Genomic DNA, 22937 nt, shown 5'->3' with positions numbered 1-22937 from the left:
GGTGATCAGATACCACCAAAAGAAAGCTCTGTTTGTGGGAAAAAAAAGGACGTGAAATTTGTTTAGGTACAGTGTCCACTGCCTAGGGTGGCACTTTGCGTGGGGGCGGCAAAAAAGCCGCTGCTCCCGCATAAAAAAAAAAAAACAGTACGCTCTGTGAGGCCCGTCTGCTTGTCTGCAGTGCTCCCGTCACTTTGCGTGCCGAGTCCCACCTCATTGTCTGCTCCCCCGGTCCTTGCCTGCCTCTCGCCGCCTCCTCCCACACACACGGTCTCCAGCTTTTAGTGAAGGGGCGTCGCCGCGTCAGGGCTGGTACAAGGGGTGTGCGGGAGGGAGGGCGCAGTGGAGGTTAACTGCTGATAATGTGAGCACCACCTGCAAGGCTTTTGTATGGTTAGGGCTCGGGTTTAGTCTCAGCATCTTCTGTCTGCTTCTGTCTCCGACTGTCAGCCCGCCCACCACCTGCATTACATTAGAATTCTTAGCTCTGTGTCCAGGTTGAGTCCGGGAGTTTTCTGCATCTTCTGTCCCCGTCCACCTCCTATCAGACCTGTAGTTAATGGTCTAGGGAAGTGCCATACGTGGTGGGCGGGCCAGTGGGCGGGGATAGAGGCCGGCAGAAGAGGACGAAAATGTCGTGACTCAACCTGGCAGAGCTAAGGATATTAAAGCAATGCAGGCGGAGGACACTCAGATGGGGACAGAAGCAGACAGAAGATGCCCAGATTAAACACAAGAACTCTGAAAATTACAGGTACAATGCAGTGATGTTCTGCTCTTTTCATCTGAGCACTGTGCATATGATTAATAAATAGGGGAGTACTCAGCAGAAGTATTTTATAAAGTGACTTTGTGCAACTATTAAGTGAAATATGTTGGAGGCACCTTGCTGTATGTGAGGGGGGTATTTTTCCTTAGGCTGCTTGAAAAATAAAAGGTAAGTAGGTGTTGCCTCCGTCCCTATATGTGTTATTTGGGGGTTTTTTGGTGCCTCAGGCCAAGGGGGGATTGGGACTTTAAGGGCAAGTGCATAAATATAGAAACAAGTATATAAATATATGATAGGAAATGTTCCGTTTTGAATAAAACAAAATTTATTTACAACAATGTAAATCCATATATTGTAGAAGAGACAACATATATAGGTGAACAAGGTGCTTGGGGGTAGAGACCCCGGTGTGAGGAAATAATAAAGGGGTTGATTCAGAGATGAATCAGTGACAGTGGTGAGAAAAGTGACTTTTTGCTAGGATTTCCACAGATATAGAGTGGGACATTGGTCCCTTAGGAGAATCCTATTGCTGACGCGTTTCGGCTCACTTGGAGCCTTTCTCAAAGCGTTGAGTCACTCTGTACTTCAGTCTATGAAGATAATATATAATATATAAATAGTTTAGATCTTTATTCATGTCAAGTGTAATTTCAAAAATTATTGATAGCAAAATTTTACCTACATGAATATAGCTGACGGTTACTGCGCATGGCTCCCTTCATCCTGTTGCAAACGCAGCGGGATCAGGCTATGCATATTGCCTGAGATGGGTGAGATGGTATTAATGGGTATAAAAACACATAGTATCTTTATGTTTGTGGAATGGGTAAAACCACTTACATTTACTGAAGGAGTTAAAAAGTACTTCCTCCACGGGGAGTGAAATTCCCTCTCTTGTTTTCAGGTTGTTTGATCTATGTTAGAAAATTAGTCTATATCAGATTGCATATGGTGTAAACATGAAGGGTGACTTTTCCAACGGAGGTGTATAGCCTCCTAGTGCTTGTACAATGCAAAGTGACTTTTTGTGCCCATAAGTATTGGACAAAGAAGCGGTCCAAGTAGCTTACATTTGAGGAGATAGGTGAGGTGATCCTTCCGGCTAAACGCAGGTCCGTCCGTCCTCTTCCCTCGGTTGGAGAGAAGTGAGGACTTGACGTTGATCCCCGGCCTTTTAAAGCCCTCCGCGCGTGCGCAGTACATTGCTGCACGTCGGAGGGTTTCTTTGAGCGTGACGTGGCACCTGGTAGTGCGCCTGCGCCAAGTGGATGCGCGCGCAGGCGCTAGAGTGGAGACGCTCATTGGCCGCCAGCACGGGAGGAGGGGCCCTCCTTTCCCCGTGGGTGATTGGATGGGTCCCGGACAGCCCCTACGATGATGCGTAGGGGCTACCCGTGCTGGGTGCGATTGTCAAGGATGAAGGGGAGGGGGCCGATCTGCAGCATTGACAGCTTAATAAATCATGCAGGCGATTGTAATCATTAGGTAGTACATCTTATTGTGAAAGTTGTATTAAGCTTTATAGTGTATCGAGACCGTTTTGGGTCTTGGAAATGAACATATATACAAAGCAAGGTACAATACAATATTGCATGAGTGTTAGACAGCAGAATAACAGTAATAAAAGACTTTGCCTCAGTGAATCTGATAGATTGGGGGGGAAAAATCTCGATGGGATGGTCATCCAGAAAGGTCCCTGGATCACGTTTGGGCAGGATTGGATGTATGGGGTGTATATGACTAATTCCTAAGGCTCGTTAGATTGTTGCAAGAGACAAATTATATATCTCATTCCTAGGTTGGGAGGTGTATGGTTGAAAAGGATAAATGGAAAATAAATAATAATAAATAAATGATAAAAGGAATTGAAATCTATGAATTAGAAAAAGAAAAAGAAAAAGAAAAAGAAAAAGAAAAGGAAAACGCATAGGGGGAGGAGTCTGGGTGAATCTTTATGGATTGGAAAACCATAAGCCATATCAACTCAATTGGGGGGGAAAAAGAGAGAGGCAGATACCTAACTGTAGGAGAAGGAATATCTGAGGGCTGTGATTATGCCAGTAGGTCCCAACTGTTTATAAAGTAATGCGTTTTTGTTTGGTTAGTCTGTCTTTCCTGATGCAAACCCTTCGAGAAAGGGGCGAAAACTCTCGTTTTCGTTTAAACCAGGTGGTTTTGTGGCTTGGAGACGTCTTATCCATCTCATCTCCATTTGTAGCAGGTGTTTGTTCCAGTCTCCCCCTCTACACGGTATGTGTATCCTTTCCAGTGCTGAGAATGTAACGTTAGGCATTTTGTTTTTGTGGAAATGTGCCACATGCCTGCCAAGTGGTACATAGAAATTACACATTTCCATACTGTTGATGTGTTGGTTTACACGTTTTCCAAACTCTTGTTTTGTTTTTCCAACATAAAAAGATTCGCATTGGCATCTCATCAAGTAGACCACCCCTCTCGTTCGGCAGTTAACAAAATGTCGGGGTGTAAAGAGCTCTCCATTGGGGAGTGTGGTAGTTGTGCATTTTTTAATCACATCACATTGCCCACAGTTTCCGCATGGGAATGTGCCCTTCTGTTTACAGGGGTCTTTTCTCGTTTGTTTGTATTCACTGTGGGTGAGCGATTGCTTCATAGATCCCGCTTTCCTGTATGTGATCTGTGGGTGTTCCGATATAAAAGGTTTTATCGCTGGGTCCTCCTGTAGGATCTGCCAGTGTTTGGCAATGATGTTTCTTATTTTAGGGTGGTCGTTCGTGAATCTCATGATCACTCTCGTTTGATTCTCTTGTTTGTCTAGTCGTTGTTTCTTTCTGAATAGAATCTCTTGCCTTTCTTGTTGCTTTACCCTATTAAAGGCTTTTCTTAGGGTCGTTTTTGTGTAACCCCTTTTTATTAGTCTGGCAGTCAGGGAGTCAGCTTCTTTCTGGAAGTCTTGTTCAGTGGTACAAATCCGTTTTAGCCTGAGAAATTGGCTGTATGGGATTGCATTTTTCAGGGAGGGGGGATGGAAGCTGGATGCGTGTAGAATGGAATTACCTGCCGTTTCTTTTCGATATAGGGTTGTTTTCAGGAGTCCGTTTTTTTCTTTTATGATCCAAGTGTCCAAAAACGGGATTTTTTCTCTGTCATAGTTGATTGTAAAAAACATATTGTATGTGTTATTATTCATGGCGCGGAGGCATTCGTGTATCATGCTTTCCGAACCCGTCCAAATTATGAAAATGTCATCTATAAATCTCTGCCAGACGATAATGTTGTCGGCGAAAACACCGTTTTTTTCCTCTGCTAAAAATTCTTGTTCCCATGCTCCAAGATATGTGTTTGCATAGGATGGGGCACAACGGCGTTGCAATGGGCACTAGTTGTGCCCCATCCTATGCAAACACATATCTTGGAGCATGGGAACAAGAATTTTTAGCAGAGGAAAAAAACGGTGTTTTCGCCGACAACATTATCGTCTGGCAGAGATTTATAGATGACATTTTCATAATTTGGACGGGTTCGGAAAGCATGATACACGAATGCCTCCGCGCCATGAATAATAACACATACAATATGTTTTTTACAATCAACTATGACAGAGAAAAAATCCCGTTTTTGGACACTTGGATCATAAAAGAAAAAAACGGACTCCTGAAAACAACCCTATATCGAAAAGAAACGGCAGGTAATTCCATTCTACACGCATCCAGCTTCCATCCCCCCTCCCTGAAAAATGCAATCCCATACAGCCAATTTCTCAGGCTAAAACGGATTTGTACCACTGAACAAGACTTCCAGAAAGAAGCTGACTCCCTGACTGCCAGACTAATAAAAAGGGGTTACACAAAAACGACCCTAAGAAAAGCCTTTAATAGGGTAAAGCAACAAGAAAGGCAAGAGATTCTATTCAGAAAGAAACAACGACTAGACAAACAAGAGAATCAAACGAGAGTGATCATGAGATTCACGAACGACCACCCTAAAATAAGAAACATCATTGCCAAACACTGGCAGATCCTACAGGAGGACCCAGCGATAAAACCTTTTATATCGGAACACCCACAGATCACATACAGGAAAGCGGGATCTATGAAGCAATCGCTCACCCACAGTGAATACAAACAAACGAGAAAAGACCCCTGTAAACAGAAGGGCACATTCCCATGCGGAAACTGTGGGCAATGTGATGTGATTAAAAAATGCACAACTACCACACTCCCCAATGGAGAGCTCTTTACACCCCGACATTTTGTTAACTGCCGAACGAGAGGGGTGGTCTACTTGATGAGATGCCAATGCGAATCTTTTTATGTTGGAAAAACAAAACAAGAGTTTGGAAAACGTGTAAACCAACACATCAACAGTATGGAAATGTGTAATTTCTATGTACCACTTGGCAGGCATGTGGCACATTTCCACAAAAACAAAATGCCTAACGTTACATTCTCAGCACTGGAAAGGATACACATACCGTGTAGAGGGGGAGACTGGAACAAACACCTGCTACAAATGGAGATGAGATGGATAAGACGTCTCCAAGCCACAAAACCACCTGGTTTAAACGAAAACGAGAGTTTTCGCCCCTTTCTCGAAGGGTTTGCATCAGGAAAGACAGACTAACCAAACAAAAACGCATTACTTTATAAACAGTTGGGACCTACTGGCATAATCACAGCCCTCAGATATTCCTTCTCCTACAGTTAGGTATCTGCCTCTCTCTTTTTCCCCCCCAATTGAGTTGATATGGCTTATGGTTTTCCAATCCATAAAGATTCACCCAGACTCCTCCCCCTATGCGTTTTCCTTTTCTTTTTCTTTTTCTTTTTCTTTTTCTAATTCATAGATTTCAATTCCTTTTATCATTTATTTATTATTATTTATTTTCCATTTATCCTTTTCAACCATACACCTCCCAACCTAGGAATGAGATATATAATTTGTCTCTTGCAACAATCTAACGAGCCTTAGGAATTAGTCATATACACCCCATACATCCAATCCTGCCCAAACGTGATCCAGGGACCTTTCTGGATGACCATCCCATCGAGATTTTTCCCCCCCAATCTATCAGATTCACTGAGGCAAAGTCTTTTATTACTGTTATTCTGCTGTCTAACACTCATGCAATATTGTATTGTACCTTGCTTTGTATATATGTTCATTTCCAAGACCCAAAACGGTCTCGATACACTATAAAGCTTAATACAACTTTCACAATAAGATGTACTACCTAATGATTACAATCGCCTGCATGATTTATTAAGCTGTCAATGCTGCAGATCGGCCCCCTCCCCTTCATCCTTGACAATCGCACCCAGCACGGGTAGCCCCTACGCATCATCGTAGGGGCTGTCCGGGACCCATCCAATCACCCACGGGGAAAGGAGGGCCCCTCCTCCCGTGCTGGCGGCCAATGAGCGTCTCCACTCTAGCGCCTGCGCGCGCATCCACTTGGCGCAGGCGCACTACCAGGTGCCACGTCACGCTCAAAGAAACCCTCCGACGTGCAGCAATGTACTGCGCACGCGCGGAGGGCTTTAAAAGGCCGGGGATCAACGTCAAGTCCTCACTTCTCTCCAACCGAGGGAAGAGGACGGACGGACCTGCGTTTAGCCGGAAGGATCACCTCACCTATCTCCTCAAATGTAAGCTACTTGGACCGCTTCTTTGTCCAATACTTATGGGCACAAAAAGTCACTTTGCATTGTACAAGCACTAGGAGGCTATACACCTCCGTTGGAAAAGTCACCCTTCATGTTTACACCATATGCAATCTGATATAGACTAATTTTCTAACATAGATCAAACAACCTGAAAACAAGAGAGGGAATTTCACTCCCCGTGGAGGAAGTACTTTTTAACTCCTTCAGTAAATGTAAGTGGTTTTACCCATTCCACAAACATAAAGATACTATGTGTTTTTATACCCATTAATACCATCTCACCCATCTCAGGCAATATGCATAGCCTGATCCCGCTGCGTTTGCAACAGGATGAAGGGAGCCATGCGCAGTAACCGTCAGCTATATTCATGTAGGTAAAATTTTGCTATCAATAATTTTTGAAATTACACTTGACATGAATAAAGATCTAAACTATTTATATATTATATATTATCTTCATAGACTGAAGTACAGAGTGACTCAACGCTTTGAGAAAGGCTCCAAGTGAGCCGAAACGCGTCAGCAATAGGATTCTCCTAAGGGACCAATGTCGCACCTTGCTGTATGTATTTTCCTTTTAGGTGACTATTATTCATGTGTTTGCTGTGACTCACATTTGCGCAGGCACAGCAGCCGATTCATTTAAATGGACTACTGTACCTGCAGGAAACAGGTCCCTGCACCTTTATGAAAACGCAGCCGCAGGGAAATCGCATGGTGCAAAAGCACCATGCAATGTCCCGCACCAAAAAATGTGCTGCATTTTCAGATGTGTGGGGGTGCCAATAAGAATAAATGGCAGCCTTGTGCATCTGTAAAAGAGCAGGGAATTTTTCCTGCAGGTGGTTGTGGGTGCGGGAATAGGTGCCATATACACGCTGTCCCGCACATGCAACCACCTGTAACAGTGTGAACCTAGCCATGGGCTCATTTACACATGCGGTTGGCGGACAGTAAAACATGCTGCTGAGCCTCATAATACAGCTCCCTATCACTCCTGCCATTTAAGCTGCAGAGGCCGCAGCTAGAGGTTTACAGATGCCACTGCTGCAATATTTTGATTTGCAGCAGTGGCAGGAATTATACTGCCCGTCACTTTCAGCATGCACTACCATCTGCTGAAGACAACCTGTTCAAGTGAATTGGGACACACTGCAACCTCCCCAGAACTGTGTGTAATGCCTCAGTCTCAGCGCAGTGCCACTATAGAGTGAGTGCAGGCTGTCTTATCATGTGACATATCACATGACAGGAGACAAGACAACAGAGAAGCTGCCTTCACTCCCAGCGGGTGTCACACTAACACCGAGATGTGAACTGTGAATACACATGGAGGGGGGGGTGCAGTTTGCCATCTTTGCCCAGGGTGCTGGTGGCCTTGTCCCAGCACTGAGGGGCGTACATGCTTGCCAGGGAGGGAGGGACTGTTGCCCCCATAGAGCGGCAGTGAGTGGCCAGATGGGATGCACTTCAATGAGTGGGTGGGGGCGGAGCCTAATGCTCCACCTACCCACCCTCCGCGCGGCGTGTAAGAGGGACTAACTTCTCCCCGGGGCAGGGTCTATCTATGTCGAGGAGGAGGAGAGAGAGGAGGAAAAGGGAACGCACAACCAGGCCAGGACATCCGACAGCAGGTAGGAATCACGATTTTAGGTTACCACCCACTGCTATTGCTACAATTATAAATTAATAATTCCATTACAATTTTTGCAGTAAATATATTTTTAACAAATATGGAGCACTTTGCAGTACATGAACTTTCACTGCATGTGAACTGGTAAATGAGTTTGCATTGGTTTCAGCTTGTACAAAGTGCTCCATGCATGCTGAAACCAATGCAAACGCATTTAACAGTTCACAGGCAGTGAAAGTTCATGTACTGCAAAGTGCTCCAAGCTTTAACCACTTCTGGACTGGAAGATTTTCCCCCTTAATGACCAGGCCATTTTTTGCAATTCAGGACTGCATTACTTTAACGGACAATTGCGCAGTCGTGCGACACTGTACCCTAAAAAAAGTATGTACTTTTTTCCCACAAATAGAGCTTTCTTTTGGTGGTATTTTGTTATTAAACTGCCAATTTGTTTTCTGCTACATATTTTTGGTAAAAAAAAAATCCCAATAAGCGTATTTTGATTGGTTTGCACAAAAGTTATCACGTCTACAAACTGGGAGAAATGTAATTTTCATTTATTTCATTTTTTTTTTTACTAGTAATGGCGGCAATTGCGATTTTTAGCGGGACTGCAGCGGACAGATCGGACCTCTAACTGACATTTTTGACACTTTTGGGGGACCAGTGACATTACTGCAGTAATCAGTGCTAGAAATATGCACTGTTACTGTAATAATGACACTGGCAGGGAAGGGGTTAACCCAGGGGTGATCAAGGGGCTAAATGTGAGCCTAGGGGGTGTTTTCTAACTGTATTGGGGGGGGGGGACTTGTGAAATGACCACAGAGACATGAGATCCTAAATAGGAGGATCACAGGCGCTCTGTGATAATTTCAGAGAGAACGACAGTCTGCCGCGTGTACAACAGCTGACCGCTCTTCTCTCTCAGTGGGGATCGATCGCGGGGGCCCGGCGGCAATTGCAGCCACCGGCCCTGTGGATTGTCATCCCCGCTGCCTAGCGGGGGCCCCCAGGAACGCGAGCTTGCCCCCAGGAGGGCTCCCACGAAATGACGTACCCATACAAAACCACAAAATATACAATTAGGCACTTTGTACCCACTTTTAAGGTACAGAGAGGAAGAGATGGAGCTCTAAGAGGAAAAGGTGGAGCCTAATGAGGAAGGGGTGTGGTTTACAGATGACAGGGCAGGTCTGAAACATGAAGGGGTGTGGCCTTCACAGGAAGGGGTGGGTCGTAGTTAAATTAGGGGGTGCATGAGTTTAGTCCGGCCTAGGGCAGCACAAAACCTAAATACACCACTGACAGTGTCGCACGACCGCGCAATTGTCCGTTAAAGTCACGCAGTGCCGAATCGCAAAATAGGCCCTGGTCAGGAAGGGGGTAAAATATTCCGGGGCTTAAGTGGTTAAATACATTCACTATGCCCTGTGAGTAAGCACTGCTGTATCACAGAATTCAAAAAGCCTGCCTTCTGAACTACAGAGGTACTGAAAGCTGTGTCACAGAATTTACATAGCCTGCCATCTGAACTACTGAAAAGAGGAGTACTGAAAGGAGGAGTTTCAGGAGGCGGGGTCGCTACAGGCAGCAAGGTACCATGGGATACATAGTTCTTAGAAATTGAACGTAAACAGCAAAGAAGAAGCTGCAAAGTTTGCAGGGAATCCAGGAAGTTGTGGAAAGAGATGACCAGCAGATAGGCAGCACTCGCAACATGAAATGAGAATTGTCAAGTGAGCTCATATTGGATTGTCAACAATAACTATTGTTTGTATTGCTACTACAATGCTGATGTTATACAGTATAAATAAGGTATTTAAGGAGGGGTAGGTAGGTAGTTTATTAGCCACGTTCTTCATGCTTCCCTCCTTGTTGAGCACCAAAGCAAGGATCACATACGAGGCCTACCCGGGGTAGGTTCTTCTGGCTATGGTAGAAAATAGTACAGGATCAGTGTCATACACATGAGATACCTTTTGCTTTTTGTGTCATTTTTATCAATGCCCCGGGACAAGGCGGAGGCTGCCTTGGGGGAATACTCGACCTTAATATGTCACAGGACCAACGGTTCAGATCCAAAGATAACCCACTAAAAACCAAAGAACTGGGAAAGGCATTAACTCTCACCCTCCTGTACAGGACAGCACCGTTGCTGGCTATTTCCAACCCACTTTCAGGTCTATGATGTGACTATAGTTTTTCTTTACAATAATCATAAATGCTTACAGGAGGTTTGCTGTGTTAGTATAATGGAAGAAAAGGATTGTTACTTTTTCATTTGCTTAAACATGAATTGTCATAGAGATGTAAAACAGGTACCAATACACATTCCTATAGGTCAGGACATTTTTTATAACCATAAAACATGTCATCTTTATCACTTATGATCATTCTTACCTGGAGGTTTCAAAATTCTTATTATTTCATCCTTTCCTTTGTTATTGTAGGCTATGCAACTATAATTATAGGTATAATCAGCTTTCTCTACTTTCACAATAGTGAGATTTGACTCCGCATAAATTACATATGGGGATATGCTGTAGGTTCTAAAAAGAATGTTTAGTTAAAGTATATTTGTAAAATATTGACAATATCTATTATCTTTTTTTATTATGATTACAATAAATGTTTAGAGTATCAATCTTCTCTTCTTCTGTGCATCTTCTATTTTTTATTAGGGAAGTCCTTGGTAATCTGTATTACATACTCAGATCATACACTATTGCAAATTTCATCCAGTTTCTAATTAACCAGCTGCATTTCACTTTGTAGGTGGCCCTGTTAGCCCCTTCACACCCAATATCCTTCACATTGCTTATCGATGAAATCGCAGAGCAGCCTGAGTAAATTAAGCAGTCTGACCGCTCTGTGTTGCCAGCTTGCTAGGGGGCAGTGTGGTGGGCAATTTAGCGCACTGCCAGGCTCCTTTTTTTTGTTTTGCTTTATACAAGCTTTATTTGAAGTGTACAAAATGTACACTTCATTACATTGCAGTGTGATTCAGCCCGGTGTGCTACAATAAAATGCAGCATGTCTGTAGTTTATAGCAGCACACTGCTAGGCTGGGTTGCGGTGTGAATAAGACACATAGGAAACAATTGTTTCTTGTGTGTCCCTGCTGTGACAGATGTTTTAACACGCAGGAAAACGTTTGTCACTGCATACAGAGTGAATTGGCCCTTAATTAAAAAATTGAAGTAGCTGTTCAGAAAATTGTAGGCCAAATTGCAGCTGCATCCAATTACTACTATCATCACCGTCTGTCACAATACAATAGCCCAGCGGAGGGGGTGGGGTTCTGTTATATTCTTATCAGTGTATGGCCAGATTTACTAAACTTAAAAAAAAAATGATGACATAGAACTATACCCATGCCTGTCATTTCCTGACAATACAGGAATTGAAAGGAAACATCTCCAACATGGTCACAGACTACAATAAAAACCTAATAATCTAAACATTTGTAATACTACTCCAGGCTGGTCCACTCTTGCCCATAACATGCTGAATGTGCATACAACACTTCTTAGAGACTCTATGAATGAAGCTCCACTGTATGACCCCCCCCCCCCCACCCTCCTCCTTCCTACCAACCAACGTATAGTCAGTCCTGCTAGGCTTTTACTATGCGTATTTGGTGATGTGAGATATACTCACCTAAGTACCCCATACAGATCCCTCAAACCAGCATTTCTGTGTGTGAAGGACTCACTGATCCAGCACTGCAAATCCACTGCTTTCCTGCCATTCCCTTGAGGTAACATCAGTTATCCTCTGGGTTCTGAGTGGACCCTTCTGCTGGACAACCAATAGGAAGTGTCCATATCATGCTGCAAGTGATGTGGACACCCAAAGAAGGATTTCACAGAAAGAGAAGAAGAGAGAAGGTGCCAGCTGGTGGCATCACGTGATCACATGTTTTCCGGCAAGTACATTTTGCATCTAGATTTGTATTTCTTATTAATATGTAGCTAAGATGGGTGGAAAGGGGTGTTGCCAATATTCAGGAGAGAGGGTTTAAGCACCCTTTAGTTTAAAGAAGTCACCCTGCTCCTTATTGATTTGTATCAATAAAGGAGTGTGTTTTACTGGAGTGTGGTTGTCCACTATTTTGCTTTCTGGACTTGCTTGATGAGCAACCAGTATTTTGCAAGTGGGAGGACATTTCCTCAAAGGTATACAAACATCAATAAGTAAAAAAAAAGTAGAGGTCCTAACTCCTTCCCACACATTTGTAAAAGAGGTGCTATAGAAAAAAAAAAACCTAAATCTGCTGCACGCCAGTAAATTTAACAAAGTTGGTGGTAGGGATTTTTGAATATGGTGCTGGTTATTTTAAAGTGCCATACCACCAGAAAAATGTTGTTCGGGATTTATTGAATTGGCCCAGGAATGTAATATTTTAAAAACTGTAGTCCAATACATAATAATTTGTAATTATATGGGGTAAGCATTTGCTCATAACAAACAGGTGCTTCCTGCATTGCAGTGCTACACAATACATATGTTTACTTCTTCTCACAGTTTCACAATGTAAGTCTGTGAATCAGCAAATTTTATTCAAATAATTCACTCTCCGTGTGGCTCATTTTGTAAGCAATTGCAGTAACTAGGTAACATACTAAATAAATACTAAAATCAGCACTTTTGTTACAAAAAAAGCAGGAAAGAGCAAACATATAAAACTATGTTGATGCTATGGGGGCCTAATGATGGGAGGAAATCCTCCTGCCGAGGGGGGAAGAGCAAAGGTACTGGGTTATGTTGGGGGTATTTGTTTGCAAATTTCTAGGAAAGCAGAGCAGGGTACTGCTGGACAAATCTCTTTTCAGTCTGTTTCTTCTTTCAGTCTGTTTCTACTATTCAGTATGTTTTAGAATTCTGCAGCATAACCAGAGAAAACTCTAAATTGCACCCAACTTTTCTGAAATGGTCTGATATGTTCTTGAGTGGGACAATCACATCTTCCTTATGCATTATGCAATTTACCTTAGAGCAGCGTTTCCCAATCGTTGTTCCGCGGAACCCTAGGGCAGTTTGCCACATCCACATCTGTTACCCGAAGGTCGGAAACAGCAGATATCGTGCAACCGCAATCTCATAAGAGATCGCAGGAGTGGGATCTTAATCCTGCCCTGACGTCAGCCCTGCCATCAGCCAGTGCCCACCCTGCCGCCAGCCCTATCATGATCAGCCAGCCAATTACAAAGCTCTTCCATGAGAGAGCCCGGTCAGCAGTCAGCCAGCCAGCCCTGCCATCAGCAATTTTCTATAAACTTGTGGTAGAGGAGTGTTAGAGAGTGGAGTTCATTGCTAATGCCCTGTTATTGTCAGATATAAACCTATGTTAGGTAGGCCCTGTTAGGGACATTGAAATTCTTTGTTAGGGACATTGAAAGGCTCTGTCAGGGACCTTAAAATTCTCTGTTAGGGACATTGAAATTCTTTGTTAGGGACATTGAAAGGCTCTGTCAGGGACCTTAAAATTCTCTGTTAGGGACATTGACATTCTCTGTTAAGGACATTGAAAGGCTCTGTCAGGGACATTGAAATTCTCTGTCAAGGACATTGAAATTCTCTGTTAGGGACATTGAAAGGCTCTGTCAGGGACATTGAAAGGCTCTGTCAGTGACATTTTAATTCTCTGTTAGGGACATTGAAATTCTCTATTAGGTACATTGAAAGGCTCTCTCATGGACAATGAAAGACTCTTTGAGGCTCATTGAAAGACTCTGTCAGAGGTATTGAAAGACTCTGTCAGGGGCATTTGAAAGACTCTTTAGGGGCATTGAAAGACTTTGTCAGGGGCTTTGAAATTCTCAGCTAGGGACATTAAAAGACTATGCAAGGGACATTGAAATTCTCTGTTAGGGACATTGAAAGGCTCTATCAGGGACAATTACATTCTCTGTTAGGGACATTGAAGTTCTCTGTTAGGGACATTGAAAGGCTCTGTCAAGGACATTGAAATTCTCTGTTAGGGACAATGAAAGGCTCTGTCAGGAACATTGAAAGACTCTGTCAGGGACATTTAAATTCTCTGTTAGGGATATTGAAATTCTCTGTTAGGGTCATTAAAAGACTCTGTCAGGGACATTGAAATTCTCTGTTAGGGACATTGAAAGGCTCTGTTAGGGACATTGAAATTATATGTTAGGGACATTGAAAGGCTCTGTCAGGGACAATTACATTCTCTGTCAGGGACATTTAAATTCTCTGTTAGGGACATTGAATTTCCCTGTTAGGGACATTGAAATTCTCTGTCAGGGACATTGAAATTCCCTGTTAGGGACATTGAAAGGTTCTGTCAGGAACATTGAAAGGCTCTGTCAGGGACATTTAAATTCTCTGTTAGGGACATTGAAATTCTCTGTTAGGGTCATTAAAAGACTCTGTCAGGGACATTGAAATTCTCTATTAGGGACATTGAAAGGCTCTGTTAGGGACATTGAAATTCTCTGTTAGGAACATTGAAAGGCTCTGTCAGGGACATTAAAATTCTCTGTCAGGGACATTGAAATTCTCTTTTACGGACGTTGAAAGGCTCTGTCAGGGACATTTAAATTCTCTGTTAGGGACATTGAATTTCCCTGTTAGGGACCATTGAAAGGCTCTATCATGGACAATGAAAGACTCTTCGAGGGTCATTGAAAGACTCTTTGAGGGGCATTGAAAGACTCTTTGAGGGGCATTGAAAGACTTTGTCAGGGGCATTGAAATTCTCTGCTAGGGACATTAAAAGGCTCTGTAAGGGACATTAAAAGGCTCTGTCAGGGGTATTGAAAGACTCTGTTAGGGGCATTGAAAGACTCTTTGAGGGGCATTGAAAGACTCTGTCAGGGGCATTAAAATTCTCTGCTAGGGACATTAAAAGGCTCTGTCAGGGGCATTGAAAGACTCTGTCAGGACTCTGTCAACAATTAAACCAGATATAAAAAGAAAGCAAAAGACAACATTACACTCTGCTCATTAAAAGGTTTGAGCTGTGCTACTCTACGGCACACATTTTTTTTTGGGGTTCAAAAGTTTTGCTATACCATGTCAAAGGGTTCCAAGGGAAAAATTAATTGGGAAACTCTACCTTAGAGTATTGGTGGGCGATGGAAGATGGGCTAGGTTGTTTCCAATTGCATGGGATCTACTGTGGTGGGCGGCAAGCGGTTAAACACACAATACTGCCCTGGTGTGACTGGGCCCTTACAAAAAGATATTAGACATTATTCAAATTACAGTTTATTTTTAGTGGCTCTTTGACTAGAATTCAGCCTCCAATCCTTATATCATTAGACAAATAGCTTTAGCTTACCTATTAACTTCTCTGAATTTTTTTAATGAATTACTTATTCTGACACCATTTACCATCCAAAAAACCTCAAAATCAGTCTTGCATGTGATGCAAACAAAAGCAGAACACGGCATATTTACTGATGTACCTGCAAAATAGGGTTCACAGTTAATTACTTCATACCCAATACTATAATACTGTATTTGGGTAAGCAAAAAAGTATATTAATAACAGACTTTATAAAAATTTGTGCAAATAGTTTTTTGAAGGCACAGTCAAATCTGTGAGCAGTCATGTAACCCTAACCCCAATGCACCACAAAACACCTAAAGTGTTTGTTACCCTAAAAATAAAAAAAAAAAGAGAGACCCTGTTCCCTTATAGCAGATTAAACAGCAACTCTCTAAGCTGTAAAAAACCTGGCTAAGCCTGCCACTTACTGTGTCCCCCTCTGTGTCCTGACCACAATAATCATGGCTGCTGAGCCCTTACCACCATGGTCAGCCTGCGTGCCTCCATCATCCGCAGCTCGCCTGTCTTTCCTTCATCCCCTCCCTCCCTGCCTGTCAGCTCTGTACCTGTGACTCTGCCCCCCCCCCCCTCCTGCAGCTATTAGTAGAGAATAAAATATTACCAATTGTCACTGCCAGCCCCTCTATTATATCTAGGCATACCACATCGTTTAAGTTTTAAGCTGTATTTATTTTTTTAAAACAAAGCTTGTAAATACCTTTTACAGCTATCTTCAGGCCAATCACGTGATTCCTGGCCACTTTCCTAGTCCATCCAGGGCTACAGCCAGAGGGGCTGAGCACTTGTGGGTTTAACTAATCTTTTTTTTTGTTGTTTAATACTCCTTTAAGGGGGTGTGGCAGGGGATGTGCCCTATACCAACATCCATTTGCTAATAGGTGTCCCTCATTCCCATCTCAAAAAGTTGGGAGGTATAAGTGATGAACTGTACATCAAATTATTAAAGTTTATCTAAGTCCAAGAACAAAAATTAAATATATTGAAGCTTACCGGTTCTTAGAGGTGGTGGCTGAATTAGATTTCTTTTTTTTCCAGGGTTTTTTCCCTATTTTACCTGGTGATCCTGCCAGTAACACACCTCCGATCCCAGGGTGACAATGCTTATACAAAAGTAGGTATCTACTGTATCTAGCAGGACTATACCTCCCTTCTTCTCTTCTCCATAGCAATGGTGTTATGCAGAACAGGTGTTTTGTAGTCCATAAAAACGGCTGGTATTAAGGTAAGAATGCAGCACAGGCAGAGAGTATGAGAAGTTATCCTCTCACAAGATTTTTGTCAGGATTAACAGGGTTTTTTTTTTGCACTTATTGAACAATTTAAATTTGTTTGTTTTTTTTAAACAGATCAAAACAGAGCAAATAAGAGATATTAGGGGTACATCAGTAGAAAAAGAGCAAGTGGCGCTGGTCTAAAATCCTTTCAGTAATCAAACTTGCTAGTACTATTAGTAAACCAAATACAAATATTAATGGCACTTATCAATCAAAAGTGCAACAGTAAAAAACGTATCATCAGTGATAAATACCTACACAGCAGTATGTATCAATCCTATAAGCAATGTAATCTAGTCTGGAGAGAATATATAAAAAATCTTTCTTCGTCATTCAACGTCCTCACGGAGAGTCAAGTCCTTCTGCTCCATGAAGATGTCGAATGATGAAAAGCATAAGGCGGGGCAAGGACGCTGATGCCACCATGCCTGTATCACAATTGCAGCTTTTGGTAATCGGCCAGAGATGATAGACAAACACTAACAAGCATTATTACCTTGTCGGGTAGACACTTGATACATGTGAGTGGATTTTTTTTTAAATAAAAAGCCTGTTTTTAAAAATGTTTACTATATGGAAGCTTACCTTCCTTATCTTGCTTTTATATGTGGCCAAGACATGCATAAGCGGGTTCAAATGCGAGAGACTATACCGGGAGCCAGTACCGTGGAGATTAACACCTTCGGGTCTATTGTGGAGCACACTAGTTGGATTATAATGTGACCAGCCACTAACTCTGGTGAGGTAGTATAGTGTGGATGGTGGAAGATTGCACTGGGTGTCTCTTGCAGCAATTAAAAAAATATCTTAAGCTGTGTCTATGGGAATGTTTGACATTTCTTCCAGAAGCTCAGTCTCTGCTGTAATTCATCCCAAAGGTTTTCTGTTGGGTTGAGGTCAGGGCTCTGTGCAGGCCAGTCAAGTTCCTCTACCCCAAACTCGCTTATCCATGTCTTTATGGACCTAGCTTTATGTACTGGTGCACAGTCATGTTGGAAGAGGAAGGGGCCATCCCCAAACTGTTCTCACAAAGATGGGAGCATGGCATTGTCCAAAATGTCTTGGCATGCTGATGCCTTAAGAATTCCCTTCACTGGAACTAAGGTGCCAAGCCCAACCCCTGAAAAAGAACCCCACACCATAATTCCCTCCCCCTCCACAAAATGATTTGGACCAGTGCACAAACCAAGGTTCATAAAGATATGGATGAGTGATTATAGGGTGGAGGAACTTGACTGGCCTGCACAGTCCTGACCTCAACCAGATAGAACACCTTTGGGATGAATCAGAGAGGAGACTGGGAGCCAGTCCTTCTCTTCCACATCAGTGCCTGACCTCACAAATGCACTTCTGGAAGAATGGTCAAACATTCCTATAGGCACACTCCGAAAACTTGTGTATACTATATGTACAGTATATATATATATATATATATACACACACACACACACACATATATATATATATATACTTTAACTTTTTTATTGTTATTTATTATATTATAATTTATATTTTTGTGTTTCAAACTTTATCATACCCGAGATGTTATAAAGAAAAACGCACAGTAAAAAAAAAAAATCATATGTAAATAGTTGGTTTGGGCTGCTCGTCTTTAAGAATTACATGCAAAATAATGGTACCACTTTCAGCACCTAAAATCGGAAACAATCATACCGGCAGGGAGGTTAAATTCTATACAGTGTAACAAAATTTATAAACAAAAAACAAACACAGATCATAACCGTTTTTCAAACCACTAAGTTGTAATGTGCCTAACCTATTTATCCACCAAACTTCCCACGTCTTGAGTGTCATAATCCTGTCACACCCGGCCTAACTTTTAAAACCTGTTTCAATATCATACGGCAGATCAGTTTCTTTTTGACCAAACTCAGTGAAATATCTTGCTACCGGATGTCATGGCTGTTTTTTTCCTAATGGAACACCTAAGCTGTCCTTTATTTTCTGTGTAGTTTCACCTACATATAATAAATTGCATGGACATATTAAATTTATGTAGATTGGCAGGTGAACGGCCCTCTGATTTTGGATTTCTGTCCATTACCAGGATGAGTAAATGTGTCACCCTTACTCATTAAATTACATTGGGTACAATTTAAACATGGAAAAGATCCACATCGTCTTAAACCCCATATTGTTCTCTGTACTACTTCTGTGTTTTTCTAGTTTGTCTGCTCTCACGAACATGTCCCGAAGACTCTGGTTTCTACAAAAAGCCCACAGTGGGACAGTCTGAAATTCACTTATCCCTGAGTTGCTCTAGTTAAAATCTGCCAATGTTTAATAATGATTTTAGAAATATCATCACTATTCATATGATACTGTGTATTCTCCTCCTATAAAGTTTGGTGGATCGATAAGTTGGACACATTAAAACCTAGTGGTTTGAATAAGGAATATATGTATTTATTTTTTTTATTTAAAAAAATGTACAATATATAGAATTTAGCTAATTATTGTAACATTTTTATTTTTACTTTTAGATAATTGTGGAGGGCTAGTTTACACCAGATGCAGTCCAGTCCAGTTTTTTTTCCTGCATCAAAATGATTACACTGTGTTTTTCCATGTATTTTAATAGCCCTAGTTCATACCAGTGCAATTAGTTCAAGTCAGCTTCCGATGCAGAAAAATAAAAGCAGAACATGCTGCATTTTTATGCACAGAACTGTACTGGAACATAGCAAAACGCATCAAAAACGCACCAGAGAGTGTGGTTTGAACTGTAAGCAAAAACCTATTCGGACGCATCCGGAGTGCTTTTTTGTGGTGTGAACTGGCCCAGAAGCTGTCATCTATTTCACGGTGTTGGGTGGATTTAGTGTTGTGATTCTGTCAGTCAGATTTAGAAGAACAACATATGGAATCATGTATATAAAAGGGGTAAATGGTTTCCATGGGAATATCCACTATGTATACACTGTTTGCAGGGATACATTTGAGGTTATTTCCAGGGGAATGGGTTTATCTTGATGGATTGCACCAGTTTTTGTCACATTAAGCTTGACAAAAAACATGGCAGTTCGAAGCATTGCTGTATTGCTAAAATGCAATGTGTACTACTGTCACTTGGAGTTACAAGTAAAAATAATTTTGGAACAATTTTGGACTACACATCCTCATCCACATTCTATGTGGGAGCAGTGAGTATAGAGCTTGCTTGATGTGGATGTCTATTGAAGCTTGCTTAAAAGTGTAACTCACATTTGAATGTGTGTATACAGTACTGTGCAAATTGCAAAAGTTATAGGCAGTTGTGAAAAAATGCTGGAAATTAAAAATGCTTCCAGACATAGAAGTGTTAATTGTTTATTTTTATCAATTACCAAAATGGAATGTAAATGAACTGAAGAGAAATTCAAATCAAATCAATATTGTTGTGACCACCCTTTGCCTTCAAAACAGCATCAATTCTTCTAGGTACACTTGCACACAGTTTTTGAAGGAACTCGGCAGGTGGGATGTTCCAACCAAGATTGCTTCACAAAGGAGCACGCTGTTAGGCCCAAGCCACACGGCGCATGCTTCAAAACGTGTTGCATTTTCATGACGTCACTGGCGCAGGTTGCATTCCAAGGTGCGGTTCATCCCTCAGTTTCATCCTCTCTCTCTCCGGAAGTCGGCCGGCCAGCTGCCACATTTACATCTATGGAGGAAGCAGGAAAGGAAAAACGGCACACCAAACCTGCCGGAAGCATTAAAGATCCACCGTCCAGGACTCATAAAGGGACTTCTTACTCCCCTATTTTCAGGCTACATACATTCATGACAAATGGGAGTTTTTAAGAACCTGTGTTTTTTTTTATTAAATTATCTACAGTCTGCATTTAGAGGCGCCTCTGTGTTTCTTCTTCTTCTTTTGCATATTTGGGAATATTGCTTCAGTCATTCCCCCACCTGCTGATGGCTGCCTAGAAGACTTGTGGATTCAACCTTTTACGGTGCCCCCCACAACTCAGGACACCGTAAGTTTAGTAAAGACTTGTTAAAGCCCACGAACTAGCGCCGATCCATCTATAATTGTGTTGCTATGTTGAATTGAATAGGTAAACAATGGTTTATATACAGTATACATTACATTTTTCCACAATAATATGGTGAGGAATTGATTTATCTTCTCAGTGGAGAGTGCTAGGTATTAACAAAATTTAGGTTAAATATTCAATTTAATACTGTGTTTATGGTATCAATTCACAAATTTAAATAATGCACCATTGTTTGCCTATTCAATTCTTAATTACATTGGCTGTATGTTTGGGTTTGTTGCCCTATTGCAAAATACATTTGGGGCCAATCACACATCTCCCTGATGGTACGGCATGATGTATAAGTATCTGCCTGTATTTCTCAGCATTGAGGATTCCATTGATCCTGAACAATTCTCCAACTCCATTTGCAGAAATGCAGCCCCAACCTTGCAAGGAACCTCCGCCATGCTTCACTGTTGCCTGCAGATACTCATTGTTATATTGCTCTCCAGCCCTTCAGCGAACAGACTGCCTCCTGCTACAGCCAAATATTTCAAATGTTGGCTTATCAGTCCAGAACACCTGCTGCCATTTCTCTACACCCCAGTTCCTAGGTTTTCATGCATAGTTAGTCGCTTAGCCTTGTTTCCACGTCAGAGGTATGGCTTTTTGGCTGCAATTCTTCCATGAAGACCACTTCTAGCCCAACAGTAAATGGGTGTACCTGGGTCCCACTGCTTTCTGCCAGTTGTGTGCTGATTTCACTGCAGGACATCTTCCAATGTCTAAGGGAAGTAAGCATGATGTGTCTTTCATCTGCTGTATTAAGATTCCTTGGCTGACCACTGCACCTACGGTCCTCAACGTTGCCCATTTCTTTGTGCTTCTTCAAAAGAGGGAATTGAATTGATGCTGGTTTGAAGCCAAACAGTAATCAAACCATATATTGATTTGATTTAGACTTATCTTCTGCTTGCACACTTTGCATTTTTCAAATTGAAAAAATTATATACAATCAAAATATATATACTTGAAAGCATTTTTACTTTACAACATTTCTTTACACGTGCCTATATCTTTTGCACAGTACTGTATATATATGTATATATATATATATATATATATATATATATATATATATATATATATATATATATAGGGCTTTTCCGGCACCTCCAGCACTGATTGTATGTAATGGCAAGGGGTGCTGAGGTGTGCTGCAGAGTCAATTGATAATGGCTGCTGGGGGATTTACTCTAGCTGGAGAAAATCAATTTTTGCAGGGGGATATATTGTTGCTGAGGGGGTCTATTGTTGCTGGTGGGGGCACCTACTGTTGCTGGGGGTGGGCCTTATATTGCTGGGGGGTCAGTTGTTGCTGAGATAGAAACATCCACTGTTGAGGGAGGGATTTATTTTTGCTTGCTGATGGACAGTCTATGCATGCTGGCTGTGGGGAGATCTGATGTTGCTACCAGGAGTCTATTGTTGCTAGGGGGGAATGTTTGTTGAGGGTGGTCTATTATTGTTAAGGGGATCCATTGTTATCAATACCAAATTCCATACAATTTACTTAGCACCACAAAATGATGCTTGGGTCTGTATTCTCTAAAAGGGCAGTACTGGGATGTGGGTGGTGGCAGAGAAAAGAAGTGACTTGGAAAGGGGGAGTTCCTGCACCTATTCTCTGAGAAAAAAAAAGCCCTGTGTGTGTGTGTGTATATATATATATATATACACACACACACACACACACATGATATTCTTTGCAAAAATACATGTTAGCATATTCACTAAGCTCTGGGGATAATTTCCCAGGCAAGTGTAATGTTTCTTGCAAAGTGAACAGCCTATTTCCACTTTTTAACGAGCCCAAAAACATATTTTCCTTCCTGATAGCAATTTTGTTTTGATTGTATACTGACTACAGTGCATGCACAATGCCGTGTAAAATTCTGGCATCTGTAAAATGTCAATAATAAGAGCTGGGTGCCCCCACATTGTAACTCCTGCAAGTGAAGTTATGCCATTAGTGGCCTTCTATTAACTGAAGAAAGAAGACCATGAGAAGATAGTGGCAGTTCTGATGGAGCAGCAAGGGGAAGTGCGAATCTCAAATCACTGGAAGAGAGCTGGTCATACGCTTGTAGAATTGCATTCTAAATTTTTGGTTTTAAGTACATTCTTTCAATTTGCTAATAGTTAGTGGGGTCAAATTGACATTTGATTTTAACCGCAATGATGTGAAAATTGAAAGAGCAGGATGGAAAGTTTTTCTCAAACTGACAAATTTCTAAAGC

At 41.9% G+C, this 22937-nt stretch overlaps 1 protein-coding gene across 1 annotated transcript in view; it reads right to left on the bottom strand.

Moving 5' to 3' along the window:
• The window catches only part of LOC309548143 (interleukin-1 receptor-like 1), a gene marked incomplete at both ends in the record, with an annotated part of 63825 nt that overhangs the window by 9511 nt on the left and 31377 nt on the right, over positions 1 to 22937 (bottom strand). The window contains 2 exons of the mRNA XM_082248107.1: positions 10454 to 10602; positions 15363 to 15489. Coding sequence (XP_082104233.1) covers positions 10454 to 10602; positions 15363 to 15489 — 276 coding nt within the window. The remainder of the gene's footprint in view (positions 1 to 10453; positions 10603 to 15362; positions 15490 to 22937) is intronic.

The sequence above is a fragment of the Pelophylax lessonae genome (genome assembly GCF_965119305.1).
Source record: "Pelophylax lessonae genome assembly, chromosome: 2".
Taxonomy (NCBI): domain Eukaryota; kingdom Metazoa; phylum Chordata; class Amphibia; order Anura; family Ranidae; genus Pelophylax; species Pelophylax lessonae.
This window is presented reverse-complemented; position numbering and strand designations above follow the sequence as displayed.